The following is a 19,790-nucleotide window of genomic DNA, read 5'->3' as shown; positions in this document are numbered from 1 at the left end:
GCATCTCTGCACATGAAACCTTGCAGTGGATACTCAGTTCCTCTGGCAGAATGAGTCACCCCAGAGATGTCTGCAGGAATTTTGGGGATTGTGTGGTTTTTTGTGGGTTGTTTTAAGTTTTGTGACCAGTTTTTATTTGTATTATGGGAACACAGTGTGTATTTGTGGGATGGAGAAGGTGTTGCTCATGTAGGTCCATAACAGCATCTTGATGATCAGTCATTTATAAACCCTTGTTTTCAATGCTAAAAGTCAGGGATATAAAAACCAACATGCAAATGAAATGTGGCACATGCAGTCTTAAAGTGAACAATAATTACAGTTAATTAAGCAATGATTATAGTTAATTAGGCTTAAAATTAATTCTTTGGCTCTGTATGATAGCAGAAGGCTAAAGTTAGTTCATGAGCTGTCAGTACATTTTTCATAAAGATGTTTTACACACTTGCAGGCTGCAAAGCCATGATAAATGTTGGATTAGAGAACACATTATCCCTTTAAAAGAGACTGTATACAGGTTTCTTTTAGTTCATACAGGAGTGAAACATTTAATGAAGAAGCTTTTCCAATTTCTTTGCAGTAAGTGTGATAAAACTCATTAAGCATATAATGGTATGATGAACTGTACAGCTCTGAAGCTTTCTCAGATGCTGCCACATTAGAAATCTACAGATGATAAAGCTGATTTATTCTTTCAATTTCCACAGACATGTATTTCTTATTTCATTTTTATCCTCTCAGGAGCAATTTAAGGGGTATACAATGAGCCATGTAAGGAGGAAATAATTCTCTTTAACATTGCATGTCCCCCTGTTGGAAGTTTGAAAGGCTGCACATTCTGTCACATGAGTTGACCAGGAGAGTATGGCTCCAGCTCATGAAGGAAATTTTTTCTCTCAGCAGAAATTCTTGGAGATGCAGATACAAGTCGTAGTCCAATGCTTTTGGCTGAACTGGAGTCACAGCCAGGTTCAAATCCTGCTCTGCCAGCAGCCCAGCCAAGCTGCAGAATGACACCACTCCCAGAGGATCTGTCCCAGGTGAGCTGAGAGGATTTTTCCTGTGCCTTGTCAGAAAGAGCAAACTGAAACCTGGGAAAATAAAAGTGAAACTTTCCTGTTTCAGTCTCATGCCTGACATCACAGAACTGGTGCATTGAGTGGCACATTCAGCTGAGCAGAGTCAAAGTGCATGTGTGCAATAAAGGACTGTGTTTCCTGTGACAAATCCTTACAAAATCCCTTCTTTAAAGCTCAGACCTACTTTTTTAGCTTTTCTGCACCTCCTCACAGCTTCAGTGGTCTCACAGGATGCAGTCCTATACAACATTCATTGGGGCATTCCCAAGTTTTAGGGCCACAGTCCTTCAAATGCAGGGTAACATCCTGGATATATGGCTGAGGAGGTGACAATAGAAATACAGAAATTTGCCTGATGGGTTGTAACCCACTCAGCATTCCAGGAGCTTCATTTGTCCTACCAGGGGCATGGATGGAAAGGCAGTGAGGATGATGAACCTCAGAGCACTTAAAGGTACAGGAACATCCTATTGATCTCTGCTTCAAGCGTAGACAGTTAATTTTTGCTACTTTATTAGTATGTGCTGTTACCTAGAGATGATGGTTTACTTGCTAACTAATTCAGATAACAAGTGGCAAAAGCTAAAACTGAGGTGGCAGACTGCTCTCTAATATGTGAGGCTTCACAGGGTGTTTGAAAGCATTGTATACTTACCATGCTTGCTGTATTCATGGGTAAATTCTGTCCTTCCCTGAAGTTTTTTTTGTATTTGATGTTTTGTTTGTATTAAAAATAATCTAAAGTATCTTGCATTAAACTGCCTTTGGGTCTGTTTTGGGCCTTAATGTGTATTGTGGCATTGGTGTCTGAGCAGTTCTTAAATTTGTCACCTGAAGTGATGTGCTGCATTATTAGAGAAGTTTTTTAATGTTACACCTCTGTTACTTTGAGCTCACCAGAACAGCCTTTCTTGGAATTACTGTTCACAGGCAAAAGTGGATTCTAGCCAAAAGTAACAGGGATAGAGATGGTAACACATGTGCCTTTCACAGAAGATATAGAGATAATTTTATATTATCTTATCCTTTATCTGTAGGTAGTTACACATTATCTTATCTTTAGAAACTTTTTCTTGCATCTGAACCCTTAGTGTGGCTTTGTTTTTTTTATTTTTTTGCCTGTTGGCATGTAAAACTCACCCTCCCTTCAAACCACACAACCACAGCCCAGAACTTTGTGTGGTTTTGTTGGGTTTGGTTGGTTCCTGAGTGTGGTTATTCCTGATTTAACTCTACATCACTTTCTCACAGGATAACTCTTTATGAAGTGATCATACTTAGAAGTGATTGCCCCATCCAGGAGAGATGTTTACTGTGGTTAAGCCATATTCTGTATATCCTCTACTAGATCTTTACATCCTTCTGTGAAATTAAAAAATAACCCCTATACCAGGTGATTTGAAAGCTTGTTGTGACAGCATTTATCTACCTTGTGACAAGGATGAAGCTTTCCCCTGCTTTAATTAAGGATGGCATCTGTGTTCAGCTCTGCCATTGGATCTGCCTTGTCACCTGCCGGCAGGAACAGATTTTCTGGTAACATTACACCAGCAAAGAGAGCAGGAGCTCCTGAGGCTTTCAGGATGATTCATTCATTCTGTGCAATGTTTGAGGCAGCAATCACTTCAGACTTGAAGGATTTTCTCACAGGTTAGTCACTGACTCTCACATCTTGTTCTTCATCTGCAGACAGTGTTTGCCTTCACTGAAATCAAACTGTATCACCTAGGTACAAAGGCAGAAGACAAATCTATTTAGGAGCAAAGTTTGCTGAGAGACCTGAGAAAATGCAGGATTTCAGATGCTGTCCTGCTGGGCCTTGGCCTTGGGAGGTGATGGCACAGTCTGGGTGGTTCTGCAGCCTGAGTGAGCAAGATCCTCGTGTCAGGGGGGTTTGGCAGGGATGCGGAGCTGCCAGATTTGTTTGCTCCCTGGCACTGGTGTGTAGGTCAGGTTTTCACCAGCAGAAAGCCCTGAGTTTTCCCACAGGGCAGGAGCAAATGCCTTTTAGTCCTGAAGAGTGAAGTCTGTGTGGTCACTCAGTCCAAAACAAATGGCTTAAGTCATACAGGAATTTTCTTATCTACCCAAATTCCTTGGCTGTTCCTCCATTCCTGGCATTAGATTTTTTTTTCTTTTTTTTTTGACATTTATATATACTTTTAGCCACTGTTAGACAGAAAGCCAGACTAAATGCATCTTGACTTTGACCCCTCCTGTCCATTCTTGTGCAACAATGCAGGAATTGAGTGTTTTTTGTGGCCATTTTGCCCCTATGGTCTTAGCTCTAAGAAGCAAGAGGATGACTTGGAGGAAGCTGAGCTCTTCCTATTCTAAATAAATCATTTTGATCATGGGAGGGACAGGAACATTGAAGTCATATTTGCGTGGCTACACATTCCAGAGATGGTAAATCTAAATAATTTAAAGTCCCAAATGCATTGTTAAAATCTTAGAAAATCACTTGGTTGCAAAATATTTTCATAATGTTCCTTTGTAAGTATGGATGTTTTTATACAATCTGCATTTTTCAAGTGGGATTGTCACTTTGGTATTCTCATTAGCTTTCATTGTTTAGTATTTCAAAAGACATGGTTTTTTAATCTTAGGAATGCAGAACTGTAGGTTATGAATCTGTGTTATCTCTAAACTTCTGTTTGCAGCTTGGTTCACTTTAAATTGAGTTTTGCTGTATTACAAATCCAATAGAAAAAAACCCAAAACACTTCAGGTGGATCCATGAGAACTTTTATGTTGCTGACATTTAATATTGATTTAATATATTGGTGTCCTTCAGTCACATTTCCATGAGACCTTCATGAAATAATTCTCAACTCTGTCTGTTTTAAGAGAAAGTTTAAGTCTTCCAGACAGGCACATAGTGATAGGACAAGGGGCAGTGATTTTAAACTGCCAGAGGGCAGGGTTAGATTGGAGATAAGGAAGGAATTCTTCCCTGGGAGGGTGGGGAGGCCCTGGCACAGGGTGTCCACAGAAGCTGTGGCTGCCCCATCCCTGGAAGTGTCCCAAGACCAGACTGGATGGGGCTTGGAGCAACCAGTTCTAAAAACATGGCCAAGGAAATAAATTTTAGATTTGGCTTGTGTTTTCCAACCTGTGTGCTGAAATTTTTATATTTCTTTTCTCTTTCATCTTTCTCTTCCTAGTCAGGAGGATAATACCTAGGGAGATATCCTGGAGATTGAAGAAAGCCAGGGAAATTTTATGTTCTTTCCACTACATGTTTTGAGTAAAAATTGAAAGTCTCTTGTGTCTTCAAGCCCAAAATGGCACTTTTGCACCCATTCCTGCTGCTCCCAGGATGTTTGTCTAGAGGGAATAGCTGTAACAGAGCTGAATTCTCTTGAAGTCAGATGTAGGGAGAGCAAGTGCACGTGTTTAATGAATCCTTAAAAACTTCTTTGGATGTTTCTTGAAGCTGAATGTAATCTTGCTGTGCTTTGACATCAAAAGTGAGATTTGTAATGTGATTTTAATGCATGATACCTAGGAGGAAAGCCAAGGAACTGCACATGTTCAGGCTGTGAGACCGCGAGTTATCTTTGTGGGAAGGAAATCTGAGATGCAACAAGAAGGTAAATCAGTGTCAATATGCAGAGTTCTCTCAGTTAAGCACATCACTTCTAAATATTGTTGTATACTGGCATAAGAGTGCTGGGGTTTTTTTAAACTTGGTTTTCATTGCTCTACAACATTTCCAGCCATTTCTGGATGCAGAGTTTATACACAGGCACAAAGTTATGGCTGTGTGTGTACAGTTATGTTATTGTGGGGGTGCAAGGAAAGGATGGGAAATTCATCCTGCAGAAGAGAAGGCTCCAGGGAGATCTTAGAGTCCCTTCCAGTGCTTAAATGGGATCCAAGAGATCTGGAGAGGAACTTTGGACAAGGGAGGGAGTGGCAGGACAGTGGGCAGTGGCTTCCCACTGACAGAGGGCAGGGTCAGATGAAATATTGGGAAGAAATTCTCCCCTGTGAGGCTGCTGAGGCTCTGGCACAGGGTGCCCAGAGCAGCTGTGGCTGCCCCTGGATCCCTGGAAGTGTCCAAGGCCAGGCTGGATGGGACTTGAAGCAACCTGGGATGGTTGAAGGTGTCCCTGCCCATGGCAGGGGGGGGAACTGGATGAGCTTTAAGTTCCCTTCCAGCCCAGTGCATTCTATGATTCTATGAAATGTATCTGTATGGAAGTCATGAGAATCTTGGCAATTAAGTATTTATTTCAATTTGGATTTGCCAAGAGCATTGCAATGTGCATTTTCTGTAGTCAACTGAATCTTAATTGCTTTATAGAGTGCTGTTCAGCAAAGGAGATGTTCATGATGTGATAAAGGGAGTGGCTCATATGCTTGAGAAAGCACAGGATTGCTGCAGGAGAACTGAAAGATAATGTGAAGTTAAGATCATGGAAGTGTGGAAAAAAAGAAGATATTTTCAATGTTAAAATGAGATTCAAGCTGGTGTGTAACAGATAAAGATTTTCTGTTCTGAAGGACACTAAGTATTATCTCTGCTATTTTTGGAGGTTGCTTAACAGTGTTTGTAAAGGTGTTCAGGATGATGAAAGAGAGGGAGAGAATATCTTTTGTTTATTGTAGTTCAAGTCAGTGTGGGAATAGCATAAACTGTGCACATGACTGCCATGGGTAATTGTTTCAGCAGATAAGAAGTTTGTGGAGGTGCTACAGTGAGATGTGTAGCAGTTTTAATCTTACATTCTAAGAACAAGAATCTAAAAACCTGCCTGTCTGCAATACATGCAATTATAATTGCTCCACCCTAGCACTGAGAAATTCTCCCTTCAAGCCCTTTTAAAAATTATTCTTTGAACTTCTTCCATTTAATTTTTTTAAGAACATCTCATCGAATTCTGAGGGAATTATTCTGCTTCAAATATTTATAAGTGGTAAGAAAAGCCCCAGGCCAATGTTATTGGTCGTGGGACTTGGAACCTGATTTCAAAACCGTGGTTTGCATATGAAGAAAGTTATGAATAATGTAAAAATTATCTGTGGATAATTAGTGGAAAAGCTTCCAGAGCTGAAGTGGCACAGCTTAGTGCAGGTCTGTGTTTACCTGTTTTTACCTCTGCATTTATCTGTACTGTAACACAAGGAATTTGGGCATGGCCCAGCTGTGTCTGTGAGCTGAAAACATGTGACCAGGAGATGGCAGTAGTCAATTTTCTTTGAGAGGGGGAAAAAAAAAAAGGATGATTTATATAGCAGGATAATTGAAATCTCATTCGAAGTATACATATTTAATAAGCCAATAAAAATCTCAAGGATTAGAGAATGGAAACAACTGTCTGTCACTTTTAACCAGAATGTCTCCTCTCTCTAAGCTTCACCACAGAGACCTTAATCAGGCCAAAAGCTGAGGGTAAAAATTAATAAGAAGCATTTGAAAGAAAAAGGAAAGCTTGCAACATGATAAGTGTACGTGGGTTTAAGTAAATACAACATTTTAAAATTAAGCACATCTGTTAGTGTAAGTTCAAAGCACCTTGTTTATAAAAGTCTCATGTCAGATGGTTGCCTTCCCTGGGATAGCAAGGGACAAGGAATGCTTGCCTGGAAATGGAGAAGCATTTTGGAGGCAGCACCATTTAGGTGCTTTTTCAGAGTTTAAAGGGTAAGTGGTGTGGATTTAGGAAATCCAAAGCCCTGAGATGAAGTGTGAATTCACAGTGTGGGGAGAAAGGGAAAATTGTTTTGGACTTCAAGCTGGATGTTGAAAAGCCATTTTTATGTGATTGATAAGTACATGACAAGATTTGATTCATCTTTTGGTGGCCATAAACATATATACACATTAGAGCTTTCTTTTGTTGTTTAAAAATTTCTGTGGTCTGCAGTGAACATGTGTTTTTACTGAAAGAATGTTGATTGATGGCTTCTAATGAAAATTGAAGTTCAGGACTGCTACAATATCAAGCCTGAAAGGGTAAAGTCTCCTGAAAAGTTACAACTGAAAATCAAGCCTGGATGTATTATTAATTGAAATGTGTTCCTTCTCTAGACACAGTGGAGACAGTGGTTTGAAAACATTGAGTTGTAGTACATAATATACATGCATATGTATTTTTGGCTTTACAATACCCTTTAATCTTTGTACCATTCTTTCATATATCTTCATGAATTTAATAGGAGTGTAATTGTTGTGGTTGGTGAATGCTCATATTTCCAGGATTTAAGCATTTTCAGGCTTACATTAAAGGGATTCAGAATTTTTAAAATTAAAATGAAAGAACAGGTGGCAATGCTTGAGTGCAGAGCAATTTTAAACTTTAATATGAGCAGCTCAGAGGTAGATGTATCTTCACTTAATTATTTTCCTACAGCATAGACTCTCAAAATGTGACCTAGAGAGCGCAACTTGATGATAGTAATTCCTTTTTATCTCCAGCCAGTGAATTATGTTCAGGCAGTGTAAATACATGGGAAAGGAATATTGGGACACTAAGCAATTGGCTTTGTTGCCACAGAGAGATTGCACAACTGCTTGTGGGAGGAGATGATCTGTGCAATAAATGAATAAGAAGACAAGAAGCCCTTAAAACAATCTGTATAAAAACAAAAATTCCTCAGTCCTTGTTCAGTATTGAAAATGGGCTGCTTCTGTGTTAGCATTGACATTAGGCTGTATTGAAAGCTGTAATGCTGAAAATATGGCTATAACTAAATACTTCTTTGTCTTTCTTCTTCAGCCAGGAATTGCTCTGAGTTAGGTTTTGGGTTATTTTTTCTTAAAACTATTGTGGAGTGAGGCAAATGTGTAACAGATGCTTCAAGGAAGGAAGAAGATTAGGATAAGGCTAAAGGTCTTTCTTTTTTTTCTTAGAACTGGAACTGTTTTGGTCAAACTCAATGACTATTCTACTGAAAGCTTACTTTTCCCTTAATATCCTGCTGTTTCTTTTTTTGGCCTGAGTTTCACTGAAGGCTTTTGCTAAAGACTCTCCACAGCACCCTGGATATAGCAGCCAGTGAAGCAAAGCAGAGCTCTTCTTCCACAGAGCAGGGAGAACCAGCACAACCTGAGAGGCTGAAATAGTTTGTGCAGCCTGTGTTGCTCCTTGAATTTGCCTAATTTCTGAGAAGAGCTTAGAAATTGGAGGAATGAAATCACTTGGCTGTAATTAAGGCATTTTTCAGGCAAGTGTTTCATGTAAGTTTTTTTTCAGGGTTTCTTCAGAATTCTTGTCAGACTCAGAGCATGGTGTGGGTTGTAAAGGACCTCAAGGATCATTTAGTTCCACCCCCTGTCATGGGCAGGGACACTTCCACCAGACCAGGTTGCTCCAAGCCCCATCCAGCCTGGCCTTGAACTCTTCCAGGGATGTTTCTGATCTATTTTTCCTCTGGTTTTCCTATCCAGTTACCTCTCTGTGCTATCAGGTGGCTCATTGACATCACTCAGTTAATGGATTTTACATTTGGGCAAGTCAGGAAAGGCAGGGCTGCATTTCCTGCAGAGGCTCTGGCTTTTCTCTAAGTAGATCTTAGCTTTTAGGTGCTCCAAGTGGTTTGGAATGCCAATTCTCAGGGAGGTTTTATTTATTCTGCATGTGTCCATAGGAGCTGCACAATAGCCCATGCAGTAGAAAACATGTATAGTAGTGATAAAGTGTGCATTCTGAATAATATCCCACATCAAATCCTCAGCCACATTTGAGAGTTTCTACTATGAATTCCTCTAAGTAAATATTTAGCTGTGTTATAGTACATTTGGAACAGGAGCTTTTAATTTCTTGGCTTTTGTAAATATTATTTATCTATTAACAAGTGTCATTTATATCCGTGGCTGCTTCTTTTCCCACTGAGTTACTTCAGTTATTTTTCAGACAAAATGTTTAACCAGCAGTTGGACTTTTCATAGCTTAAGGCAAAGTCTTGTGTGAATTTGTCATTGTGGATGATGATGTCCTGCTGTGGGTGTGTTCTGCTGCTTCAGCTTTGAGTCATGAGGAACCAAACAGCAGGAACTGCTGGAATTTCATGGGATTGTGAACAGCTTTGTAGCCATTCCCAAAAAATTCTTCCTGGGAAATGCTCCTCTGGTCTCATACAGTTGGCATTTTTTCCCCTCACTTACTTGCCCTAAAGGTGTGAAGAATAGTAACTAGAGGCAGGTGAAGCACAACTCTAGTTTATTGTTTGGATTCCTAGAATGTAATTTGATTTTTTGAGGTGCCTAAATGAATTGAAATACAAGTGGTCAGATGGAGAATTTAAAATAACAAGAGAATACAGTTGATACTTGAAGGAAACTGTCCCAAGCAATGTCACATTGCTGCTGAGGGCTGTGCTCAGGGAGGAGGGATTCTCCTCTTGAGGCCAGGTCCACACCATGTATTGCCAATCTTTATCACTTGACAATTTCCTTCAACTTCTAAGAAGCTGAGAGTTTGTTCTTCTCTTCCTGCAGCCTTCAGTGTCACAGCTCTCCCTGCTGCAGTGACATTGCTGTGACCTTGTGCTGAGGATTTGCCATGTGCAAAGTCAGGAGATTTCCCTTTTTACCTTCCCTTGGTGCCTGTGTGATGCTGCTTTACCCCCTTTCTGTATCCTCACAGCTCCCTCCTGCATCCCACCCTGCTGGCTGTGTGTTTGGGTGATCTCTGGAGGGAACCATTTTGCAATTTTCACACAGTAAAAAGAATAAACCCTCCCTTTTGAGAAGATTTTTGTGTTTAAATACATTTTTTTTTGCTGAATTTCAGGGTGTGTTCCTGTACCAAGCCCCTCCTCTGGTCTGAACACAGCAGCAGGGATTTTCAGTGAAATTCCAGCAGCAGATGGGTTTTTTGTGCAGAGAGGGAAAGAAAAACTTCTTCAAAGTGATGTGATCACTACTGAAAGCATTGCTTTCTATGGAGACTGTCAAATACTTTGATTTTTTGCTTGTCTTTATTCAGATTTTCTGGGGCTCAAAAGTAAAATATTACAAAATCTCATCTGATTCCCTCTTCGAGCCAAGATTTTAAAGGATTCCAGGTGATCTAATCCAGTGACCTGTGGCATCCCTCTAAGTGTGTTTTATGGATCTCAAGTTAAACTTCAGTTAAACTGCTATTTCAGTCACATATGAGGGCTGTAATGTGAAAATATTATAATATCTCCAGTCCCTTTTTCATGCAAATAAGCTGAAAACCTGTGGCACTGCTGCACAAAGCACCCAATGGACATTTGGAGTTGGAACTTTTTCATGGAATCACAGACAGGTCTGGGTTGGAAAGGACCTTAAAGCTCATCCAGTTCCACCCCTGCCAGGGCAGGGACACCTTCCACTGTCCCAGGCTGCTCCAAGCCCCATCCTTGGACACTTGCAGGGATGAGGCAGCCACAGCTCCTCTGGGCACCCTGTACCAGAGCCTCACACTCATAATAAAAGAGTTTCATCCCAATATCTAACTTAAATCTACCCTCCTTCAGCTTAAGACCATTCCCCCTTTTCCTATCACTTTTTTTTACCCTTTTTGCCTCAAAATATCATCTGGTGCCTAGTCCAGGTGCCTGCTGAACTGCCTACATCACATCAGCCAGACACCAGAAGGTTCAGAGGATTTTCTATTCTGAAGTATGTCATAAAAGTGTAGAGGATTTCACATCCAAATTAACTGGAATTTATTTTTTAAAAAAAGATTCATAATTGCATTTACTTTTCAAACAATTTGATGACCTGGAAGCAAAGCAGCACAGTTCTACCATTGCAATTCTCTGTATTTTCCCTTTTTTTCCCATCTTTTTGCCAGTTAGGGTGGGGTTTTTTACAATTGTTTAATTGTTTGGGGGGTTTTGATATTTTGTTTCATTTCAGGGCTTTTGGTAGCTTGTGTCTCTAGTGACCAGGCCTATCCTAGGTAGAATTCTCCTTAAGGAAAGGGTACCTCTTGCTGCTGCATATCCACTCTCAGGACTTGGAATGTTCTAGCTGAAAGCTCTAAATTGCTATTTCCCCTTTGCCAGCCTACCTTTGATCTCTCACCAGTTCCAGTTTTAGTTGTATAAATCCATCTCTTGTCAGCCTGTTTGGGGGTGAAGCTCCAATGTGAGGCTTTTCCTTTTGTCAAAGACTCTCGTGGTGGTGGGGAATCAGCTGGAGTTGCTGTGGATTGCAAACAGGGGATGGAATTGATAACAACTATTAAATACAAGTCTCTGATCTCCTGGACACTGCCACACTCCTCCCCAGCCTGTGGAAATGGTTGTGCCAGGAGAGCTTTTCTCACAGGCTGTCTAGGATTTGTAAACATGCTGGGATCTGACTGAAGCAGCTTTGTATTGAGGATTATGATTTGTATGCACTTTTACAAACTTACAGTAATTGCTGTTGCCTTCATTGTAAAGAGCAAAAAATAAACACACACAATAAACCCCTTTAATGGGCACTGATCCCACTGGCACTGATCTTGAGCAACTCTGAATAAAAGCAGATGGTGGCAGGCTGACTAGGCTGACCTGCTTTCCCCTTTCATGCAAACATTGCTTATATAAATGGGGGACACACACAAAAAATTAATGGGCTTGGGCAAGCCACCTAAGGACAGAGACTCCCCATGTACTTAATGCTTACATCAGCCCCAGGGCTGTTTCCAGTTAGTTCTTCTCTGGAGGGAGAAGTTTCTCACAAATTAGTGGTTCCACAGCTCTGAGCCCATGGTTTAACAAGAAAGAACTGATGTGCAGCTAGAAAGTAAGCATGTTTAGCTGTTCTGTGGCCTGTGTGTTGTGGTGGGTCGTGCAAGAGATCAGAACAGTCTCTCCTGAACCTGTTGCTCATTTGTAGACAAATAATTGAGTTTGAAATCCCTTTGCACATCATCTGCTGTCATAATGTTGTGAACAGACATTTGATTTTTGTGGTCTTGTACTAGTTTAATTCACATGCCTGTTTGTTAGCAGTGATGGTAAAAGGATGTCAGTTGGGATCCCTGTTTGTTCTAAAGGATTTGCCTCAGTGTGTCACTGCAACAAGATGTGACCAGAGGGCTGGAGCACCTCTGCTGTGGAGACAGGCTGGGAGAGCTGGGATTGTTCAGCCTGGAGAAGAGAAGGCTTCAGGGCCACCTCACTGTGGCCTTCCAGTACCTTAAAGGAGTCATAAGATGGAGATGGACTTTTTATAGATAGAGAGTGACAGGATGAGGGGCAGTGGTTTAAAACTGAAAAGAGTCAGGTGTAGATTTGATGTGAAGAACAAATTTTTTGCTGTGAGAGTGAGGAGGCCCTGGCACAGGGTGCCCAGAGAAGCTGTGGCTGCTCCATCCCTGGCAGTGTTCCAGGCCAGCTTGGATGGGCCTTGGAGCAACCTGGGATAGTGGAAGGTGTCCCTACCCATGGCAGGGGTTTGGAACTGGATGGGCTTTAAAGGTCTCCTCCAACCCAAACCATTTTGTGATTCTATGATTCAGAGCATTCCCTTTCCAGCAGGGCTCTTGGTTGGAGTTACTGCATTCAGAATTCTGCTGCAGCTTCTCACACAGATTCCAGCCTACAAAGGCAGATTTCTGAATAAGAATTTCCACTTCTCATTCACTCTCTGTCTACAGCCTGATGCATCCGTACCAGCTAAGCTGAGTCAGGATCCATTCTAGGTCTCAGGCAGAGCTGCTGCTGGCTGGCTTAGTTCAGCTGGCACACACACCACAGGATTTCCTAGGATGACCATCCTTACTTGGATTAACAGTCATTTAAGTAGGTCTTTTATCTCCCTTTTTATCTTTTTTTTTTTTGTTTTATAAAAGGCATCAGTATCAGAGCAGGAAGTCTTGATGCTTTTGGGTGCTGGCAATACATTGCCTGGATACTGTGTGGTGACAGGTGAAGACAAGGAGTATTACAAACACATATTTCAGCTTGGAGAAACATATATAGCACTGTGATAGGAGAAATGCAGGCTTTATGTCTTCAGCATGTGCTGAGTTGGTTACATTTTTCTGCTTGGTAGGGAAGGCAGATGTTGCCTTTTATAATTCAGTGGCTGGTGCAAGTCTGAGAGCAGCACAACAGAAGGAGCAGCTTCTGCTCTCCCCACTGGGCTGGGTTTGCTGAGCCCTGGGCAGAGGCAGCTGGACTCCCTTCAGCTTTACCTGTTCTTAAATTGCTCTCAATTCAGCTTTTTTAAGCACTACATAAAAGCTGGAAGGAGCCAGCTGTTAGTGTAGGAGAGAAATCCTGAGACATGAGTGTGTATGAGGTGAGTGATGAATAACTCACAAATTCTGACTGTCTGCCCCCAGACCTCTTCTACAAAGCAGACAGAAGCTGTCATTCTCAGACAATAAACTTCTTTTTTTTTTCTTTTTTTAATGCTTTGTAAATTTTTGGCACTGCTAAGGAGAGGCAAGGCACAGCTGCAAAGTTATGATGAGAATCAAAGTGGCCAATAAAGATGGATATTAAGACAATTTGTGTCCACAGTCAAATAATATTTTTAAAATTCTACTGCTTATTAGATTGTGAAAGGGCTTGATTACAGGCAGTTTTCATGCTGGTGACCAGTGTTGTTTCTAGGTACTTCATTTCTTGTTTTTCTACATGCTTTGGGAGTAAACAGACCTTCAACTTCATGCACCAAAGAGAAGCCAGGTTTGTCCAGCTCCACCTTCTCAATACAGTGATACAAAGGCTGCTTAGAATTAAATATAAATATAGGGTTCCCAAGCCCACAGGATTAATTTCTTAAGAATAGAAGCCCATGAAATTTTCAAATCAGGCAACAGCATGGAGTAAATGTTATCTAGGATGTCTTCCAAATGAAGAACACTGTGTAAATACTGGTAATGCTCCTCTTTGATAACATGCTGATTTTGAGAAATGCAGGCTGCCAAAGTAGCATTCTTGTTAAAAAATGGGGTAAGGGCTGGTGAGTGAAGATTAAAGTTGTCATGCATGACCTGTTGCTCAGTGCTGAGGCTGCACATGGGGCTGTGTTTTGTAACTCTGTGGAATAACATTTCCTAACATAAAGCTGGAGTAAAACCCTCTTCATCTTCCATGCAACTGATTCTGTAAGTGAAGTACAGCAAATCCTCAGCTCTGAAATACCACTTGCAAATGTGCTTTTTGTGACTGCCTTTGCAAGGAACAGTAGTAAATGATGGAGATGGGTTAAACATTGTCTGTGGACTACTGTGCTCTGGTTTTTATCATTGTGCTGTCATTCAGGAGAGAAAAAAAAATCCCTACACCTAGAAAAACTTAATTTAAATTTAGAACCTTTGTATGTCCTGTCATTCTGCTCTAATCTAAAACTTATGTTTAGCTTTAAAAGAAGGAAGAGCTGGTTTTAAGCACAGTTCTACAACCTGAGTGAAAGTTGTTGAGTGTGACACAAAATATGGAGCAGGTCTGTGAAATTCATTTTTTTCCCCCAGTGCTTTGGCTGTAGGGAAGTGACTGTTTCTCTTTGTGTACAGCATGACTTTGCCTTCCAGTTAACTCTTTCTTTTTTTAATATCATATAAGCATGTATTTTTAATCCAAATGAATAAATCATCAACCAGATGCGAACAATGAAAATGTAGCTCACCTTTTCTAGGTCTGGTAGAATTATGTTTATATTTTGGCTCAAAATTAGCCAATCAAGGTGGCTTAGACTTCATGGGTTATCTGCTGCTCTCCATCCTAACTCAGGTTGTTAGAGTAAATTAATAATCTCAGGGTTGCATGTCATGACCTTGTTTTAGGCACTGTGCATATTGCAAGAGTGAGGCAGAGCTGTGTTTGTTTAAAGACAATAAAACAGCTGCAGTGTCTGTCCTTGTCAGGCCATTGTATCTTCAGGAGAATTAAAAAGCACGGAATATGTTGCAAATTGCTTAATTTCTGACTTGTAGTGTGTTTTTATTATCCTGAAACCATAATTCCAGATCTTGAGAAAATTGTTTAATTTACTTAACAGCTGCCGCTGTGCCCTGTTACGTAAATCAGAGTTAGAAATGGGAAATATTTACAAGTTGGAGTTACAGTGGAAATGCACGAGTGCCTTCTCAGAAGCGCATGTTGCTTATTTCAGTAATTGGACCCGCTCCTAGACCAGCCAGGCAGGGAGATTACACAGGGAATGCTTGTTGCTGAAGATGAAGCTTCCTTCCTGATTAAAAAGAAAAAAAAAGAGAAAGGGGGGAGCAGTTTCCTGTTGGAATCCTCACTTTGAGGGAGCCGGGGCAGCCGTGCCTCCTCCTGCTCCTGCTGCCCTTTATGTGCAGGAGCTCTCTGACAGACCATGTCCAAACCCCTTTTATAGCAGCAATTGGGGTTTACCTCTGCAGGCAGACCTGGGGTTTAAAGAGGTTTTTGCTCCTCTCTCATCTGCTTTTAATGCAGGACTATCAGTGCCAGTGTCTCTGAGGTTTTAAGGCTTGATAAATAAAGGCTGTTCTGTTCCTAAGGTTCAGCATTTGCTGGTAACGACCTAACAGAGAGAGACGCGACCCAAAATTTCAGCTGCACGTAGAAAATGTGGTCTGACCTCGAGATATATGATGTGAAAAATGAATAATAGCAGCTCTGCAGGCAAAGTCTTCTCTTGCTATGATGTGACAGCCCAGCCCTGCAGCAGAGGGTTCAAGAATTTGGCTGCACTTTTGGAAATCAGCCCTGTGGTTCTGCTGGGGAGATGTTTTAGCTCAGAGAGAGCACAGCACACAATGGCTTTGTTGGCTCTGTGCTTATGGCAGGGCACTGAAGTAAAACCTGTTTTTTCTACCTGCAGTACGTGGTGGTTTGGTTTTTTTGGCCTTTTTTTGAAGTGAAGCCATGCTCAAAGGCTGGAGAGCCACAGCAGCTGAAGGCTAGAACCACTTAAGGGGATGATGAGGGCCTCTGAATCTCTGATTCATTAATTCAGAGAGGGTTTTTTTCACTTTCTTAAAAGACAAACTCCCTCTGTCATTCCAGAGGCAGCCTGTTCAATGAGAGCCATACATTCAGAGTGGGTTTAGATTAGAAATTAGGAAAAAAATCTTCACTCTGAGGGTGCTGAGACCCTGGCACAGGGTGCCCACCAAAGCTGACGCTGCCCCATCCCTGGAAATGTCCAAGGCCAGGTTGGGCATTGGGGCATGGAGCAACCTGGGATGGTGGAAGGTGTCCCTGCCCATGGCAGGGGGTTGAAACAAAATGATTTTTTAGGTTCCTTCCACCCCAAACCATTTTGTGGTTTCATGATGTGTGGGACACTGATTTACAAGATATCCAGGACATCTCCAAGTCCAGGTCCTTGCTTGGGTTTCCAGGTGTGGCTTCCTTGGTGCCATCCAAGCTCTCACACTGGTGTGGAGCTCACAGTGCAGGGTCTGCCAGAGGGAATAGGCTGAAGTATATGAAAAGAAAGTTCAGATGTTTTCAGTCTGAGAGTGAAATTGCAGAAGGCCCTTAGAGGTCTGAGTTATTGTGCAATCTCTGTAAGTAATTTGTAATCAAAATACCTTTGCACATGTCACTTTCATATTTCCTGTAATAAAACAGCAAGAGCAATTAAGATTTTGGACCATAATCTTCTACAAGCTTATAAAGATGAGTGGGCTGGGAATTTTTTGAGTTATGGCTGAAATAGGCAGTTTCTAAATTTTTGATTGCTTCAAAAAAGGTTTGGTAATAGCTATTTTAATAGATTTTTTTTAACTGTAGCTTGACAAAACTCTTATGTGGCAACATAATTGATCTGAAGTTTGCTTAAAAAAAACCTAAGTAAGAAACCAGAAGAACTCTTCACAGACCTGGAGGACATCTGTACTCTGGTAACCCAGCATGTGACCTATTGGGCTTGATGCATTTCAAATCAAAAAGAATCAGTAAATATATTGCCATATGCATGCAAATATGTCTAATAACCCTCTGTGTATCTGTAATCTTGTTCTGCCACGGTTCAGAAAGTTGTCTGTGGTCTTGGCATTCCTCAGGAAACATTAGATTAATATAGCTGCCTTTGTCATAGCTTTTTTTTTCTTGTTTAAGTAGGTGTGTGAAGGCTGGTGCTACATAAATGAATTACACGGAAGACTTTGGAGGAAGAAGGGGCTTGTAAACGAGACTGAAATTAATGAATATGAGAATTAGAAATCAAAACTTTATGTTTAGTCTGAGGAGAAACAATCCTTAAACCCTAACCACATGGCTGTTTCTTGTTTGCATCAACTCTGGTTGACTGTTATTGTCTTCTGTTAATTCTCTGGGGCAGTGGCCTGACTTTGTTGAATGAGCCAATTGTTTTCCTTTGTGTTGCCCATGAAGTGAGTCCCCATCTGGTTTGTATCAGACTGTTTTCACAGCCAACAACTGCTGCCTTTTCTATATCCTGACACTTAAGGGCCCCATGCTATCAAAGCATTGCTGTGATAGCCTGTCTGGCTGGGCCCATACAGCTGTGCCTTGCAGCTTGAAGCCATTACCCAAGTAATGGTAACTTAGAACTTGAACTGGCTCTTATTCCCATTGGTGTCGTGTGTACAGTGAACAGAATACATTTTTGTTGAACTCAGTGTTCCACAAAAAAAAAAAGAATTTTTTATTTTATTTTTTTTTTCTCTCGTTTGAGTTTATGCAATTGGTTTCTTTTTATTTTCCAGCAGCTTCCTGGATCTACAGGCAGTTTTGTGTTCTGAAATTAATGAACACAAGACAAGCAGTATTTAGTTAAGGCACTGTTGTTATTACTTTTATGGTACATTAAAGCTCAATAAGTGGAAATTAAACAAGCAAATGATTCTTAATGAGGATTTTTCTTATCAGATTTTAGAATAGGTTTCCAGGAAACTTTCTGTGCATGATAAATGTAGGTTGTGTGAATAAAGCTGCACTTTGGATACTCCACTACTCCTTTTCCAAGCAGCTCTCTAAAAATGCAGAGCAATGCACAATGAGTCTGCATTAACCTTTTTACTTCTCATCTGAAGGAACAGGGATTGACTGGAGAACTCTGTAATGGTAGAGTTAAAACTACATTGCAGTTTGCATTGCAGAATTAGTGAGAGAAGCCCCAGGCATGATCCAGACCCTTTCCAGGCTTCCAGCAATGTAGGAGACAGTCCTGTTGCAAGAGATTTTGCAACACGTGTCTTCTCTGCCTCCAAGATTTAAAAAACCCCCAATATTGCATTAAATAACAGTGACACTTAAATGTTGTGTTTAAAGAAAGATGATCTTTAAGCCTTTGTTCTCTCCTGCTCTTGTGTAGGCAGCATAATGCTCAGTGACAGGGTAATGATGAGGGAAAACATATTCCCCAGCTAGGAGATGTATTGAATTTTAAGTATATTCCAGACTGAGTTCTTCCCTGATATTTAAGAGGCAGAAAGAAAGAAAATAATGGATAATATTCCTTAAGATTCTGGTCTTATTGTAGCATGTGAGGGAAATTGCCAGAAAACAAATTGCTTTATCTGCTACTTGCAGAGAAAGTGTTCCTGAGCTTGGGAGTGTGTTGTGTGTATATGTGAATGAATTTGCTTCAGGTAACATATTGGGAGCCATTAAATTCCATGAGGCACACAAGATAAGAGTTCCTTTGCCATTGTGCTTTTCCTGCTGGCACACACTGGGTGTCATCATGTCACATCAGGATTGTGCTGAATAATTGAGTCTGTGCCATTGTCAGGTGTGTGGAGGGTTTGCAGAAGCCACTTTCCTGAGGAGCTTTGTGTAATTGCTGTTCCTGTAACAGCTCCTGAATTCAGGTGTGTGCTCTGGAATGATGCACAGAGCCAGGTGTCTGTGCCCTTCACCTGAGAGGACTTTTCCAGCCTCAGTGATTGATAATTCCAAGTTGTGTCCATCATCAGGCAGAGCCCACACCTGCAGGCTGGATTTCCATGCATGCTCCTTTGCAGTGCACATCTCCCTGTGTTTTGGCCAGGCATATTTAAACCCAGAGAACTGATAAATGATTTTCCCTCAGATGCCAACAAGCTCTGTTAATCCTCCTTATGGCCTGTTGGTTTCTCTGGGTCTGGATTGAAGGCACTCCAGACAGTAATTCATGTTCAGACTCAGGTGTTTATTATTTCTTATCAGTAAAACAGCCTCACCACTGTGAGTTTGGCAGCTTCTCATTAGAAGGCACAAAATGGCCAACAATCTCTTGGTACAAGGACTTTTAAGACTAAACTGTCCAATTAAGAAAGGACACCTAGATTATTTCCCTTTTAACCCAATAACTGATATGAAGAGCCCCCAATGGGGAATTTTCTGCCCAATTGCAAAATGCCACCCAAACCCATGAAGAAGAAGGAAGAAGAAGCATGAAGAAGAAGCCCAGGACAGCACCCTGTGCCCTCCATCTTGCTTCCATCCACAACATACTAAAAATCCCAAAACCTCAATTTCTCACCAAGTGACACACCTACACTGCTCTCTACAATCTATTTCACACTTTTGTGGATTCCAGTCTATCTTGAAATCTGGGAAAGTTTCTCCATGAGTGAGGGTCCAAGTCAGTGCTCCCCTGGGGGTCAGAACACCCCAGAGCAGACAAATATTCCCTGGGTTTCCACAATGGCCCAAAGCACTGAGGGATGATCTGGGTGCTCACCACGTTTGGCACCAACAGCTTGAGCTGGGAAGAGTCAGAGCTGCAGAACTTCCTGAAGGAAATTGGTGGAGCCAGCATCCCAAATTTCAATTTGTGTGCATGTGGCTGCAGCTTCAGAGGCAAAGAGCACCTGCCCAAATGAGAACCTGGTGGAA

General features: G+C 41.2%; 1 protein-coding gene across 3 annotated transcripts in view; it reads left to right on the top strand.

The window, feature by feature from the left end:
* Positions 1-19,790, top strand: part of KIAA0586 (KIAA0586 ortholog) — a 69,846-nt gene that overhangs the window by 39,999 nt on the left and 10,057 nt on the right. The window contains exons 29-30 of one of the 3 annotated variants that reach the window (XM_050975634.1): positions 904-1,040; positions 4,591-4,675. In XM_050975634.1, the coding sequence (XP_050831591.1) occupies positions 904-1,040; positions 4,591-4,675 (222 nt within the window). Of the gene's footprint in view, positions 1-900; positions 1,041-4,590; positions 4,676-19,790 lie in introns of all 3 variants that reach the window. The other 2 variants (XM_050975633.1, XM_050975635.1) reach the window with 2 other exon arrangements.

This window comes from Serinus canaria, chromosome 5, assembly GCF_022539315.1.
Source record: "Serinus canaria isolate serCan28SL12 chromosome 5, serCan2020, whole genome shotgun sequence".
In the NCBI taxonomy this organism is placed as follows: Eukaryota; Metazoa; Chordata; class Aves; order Passeriformes; family Fringillidae; genus Serinus; species Serinus canaria.
This window is presented reverse-complemented; position numbering and strand designations above follow the sequence as displayed.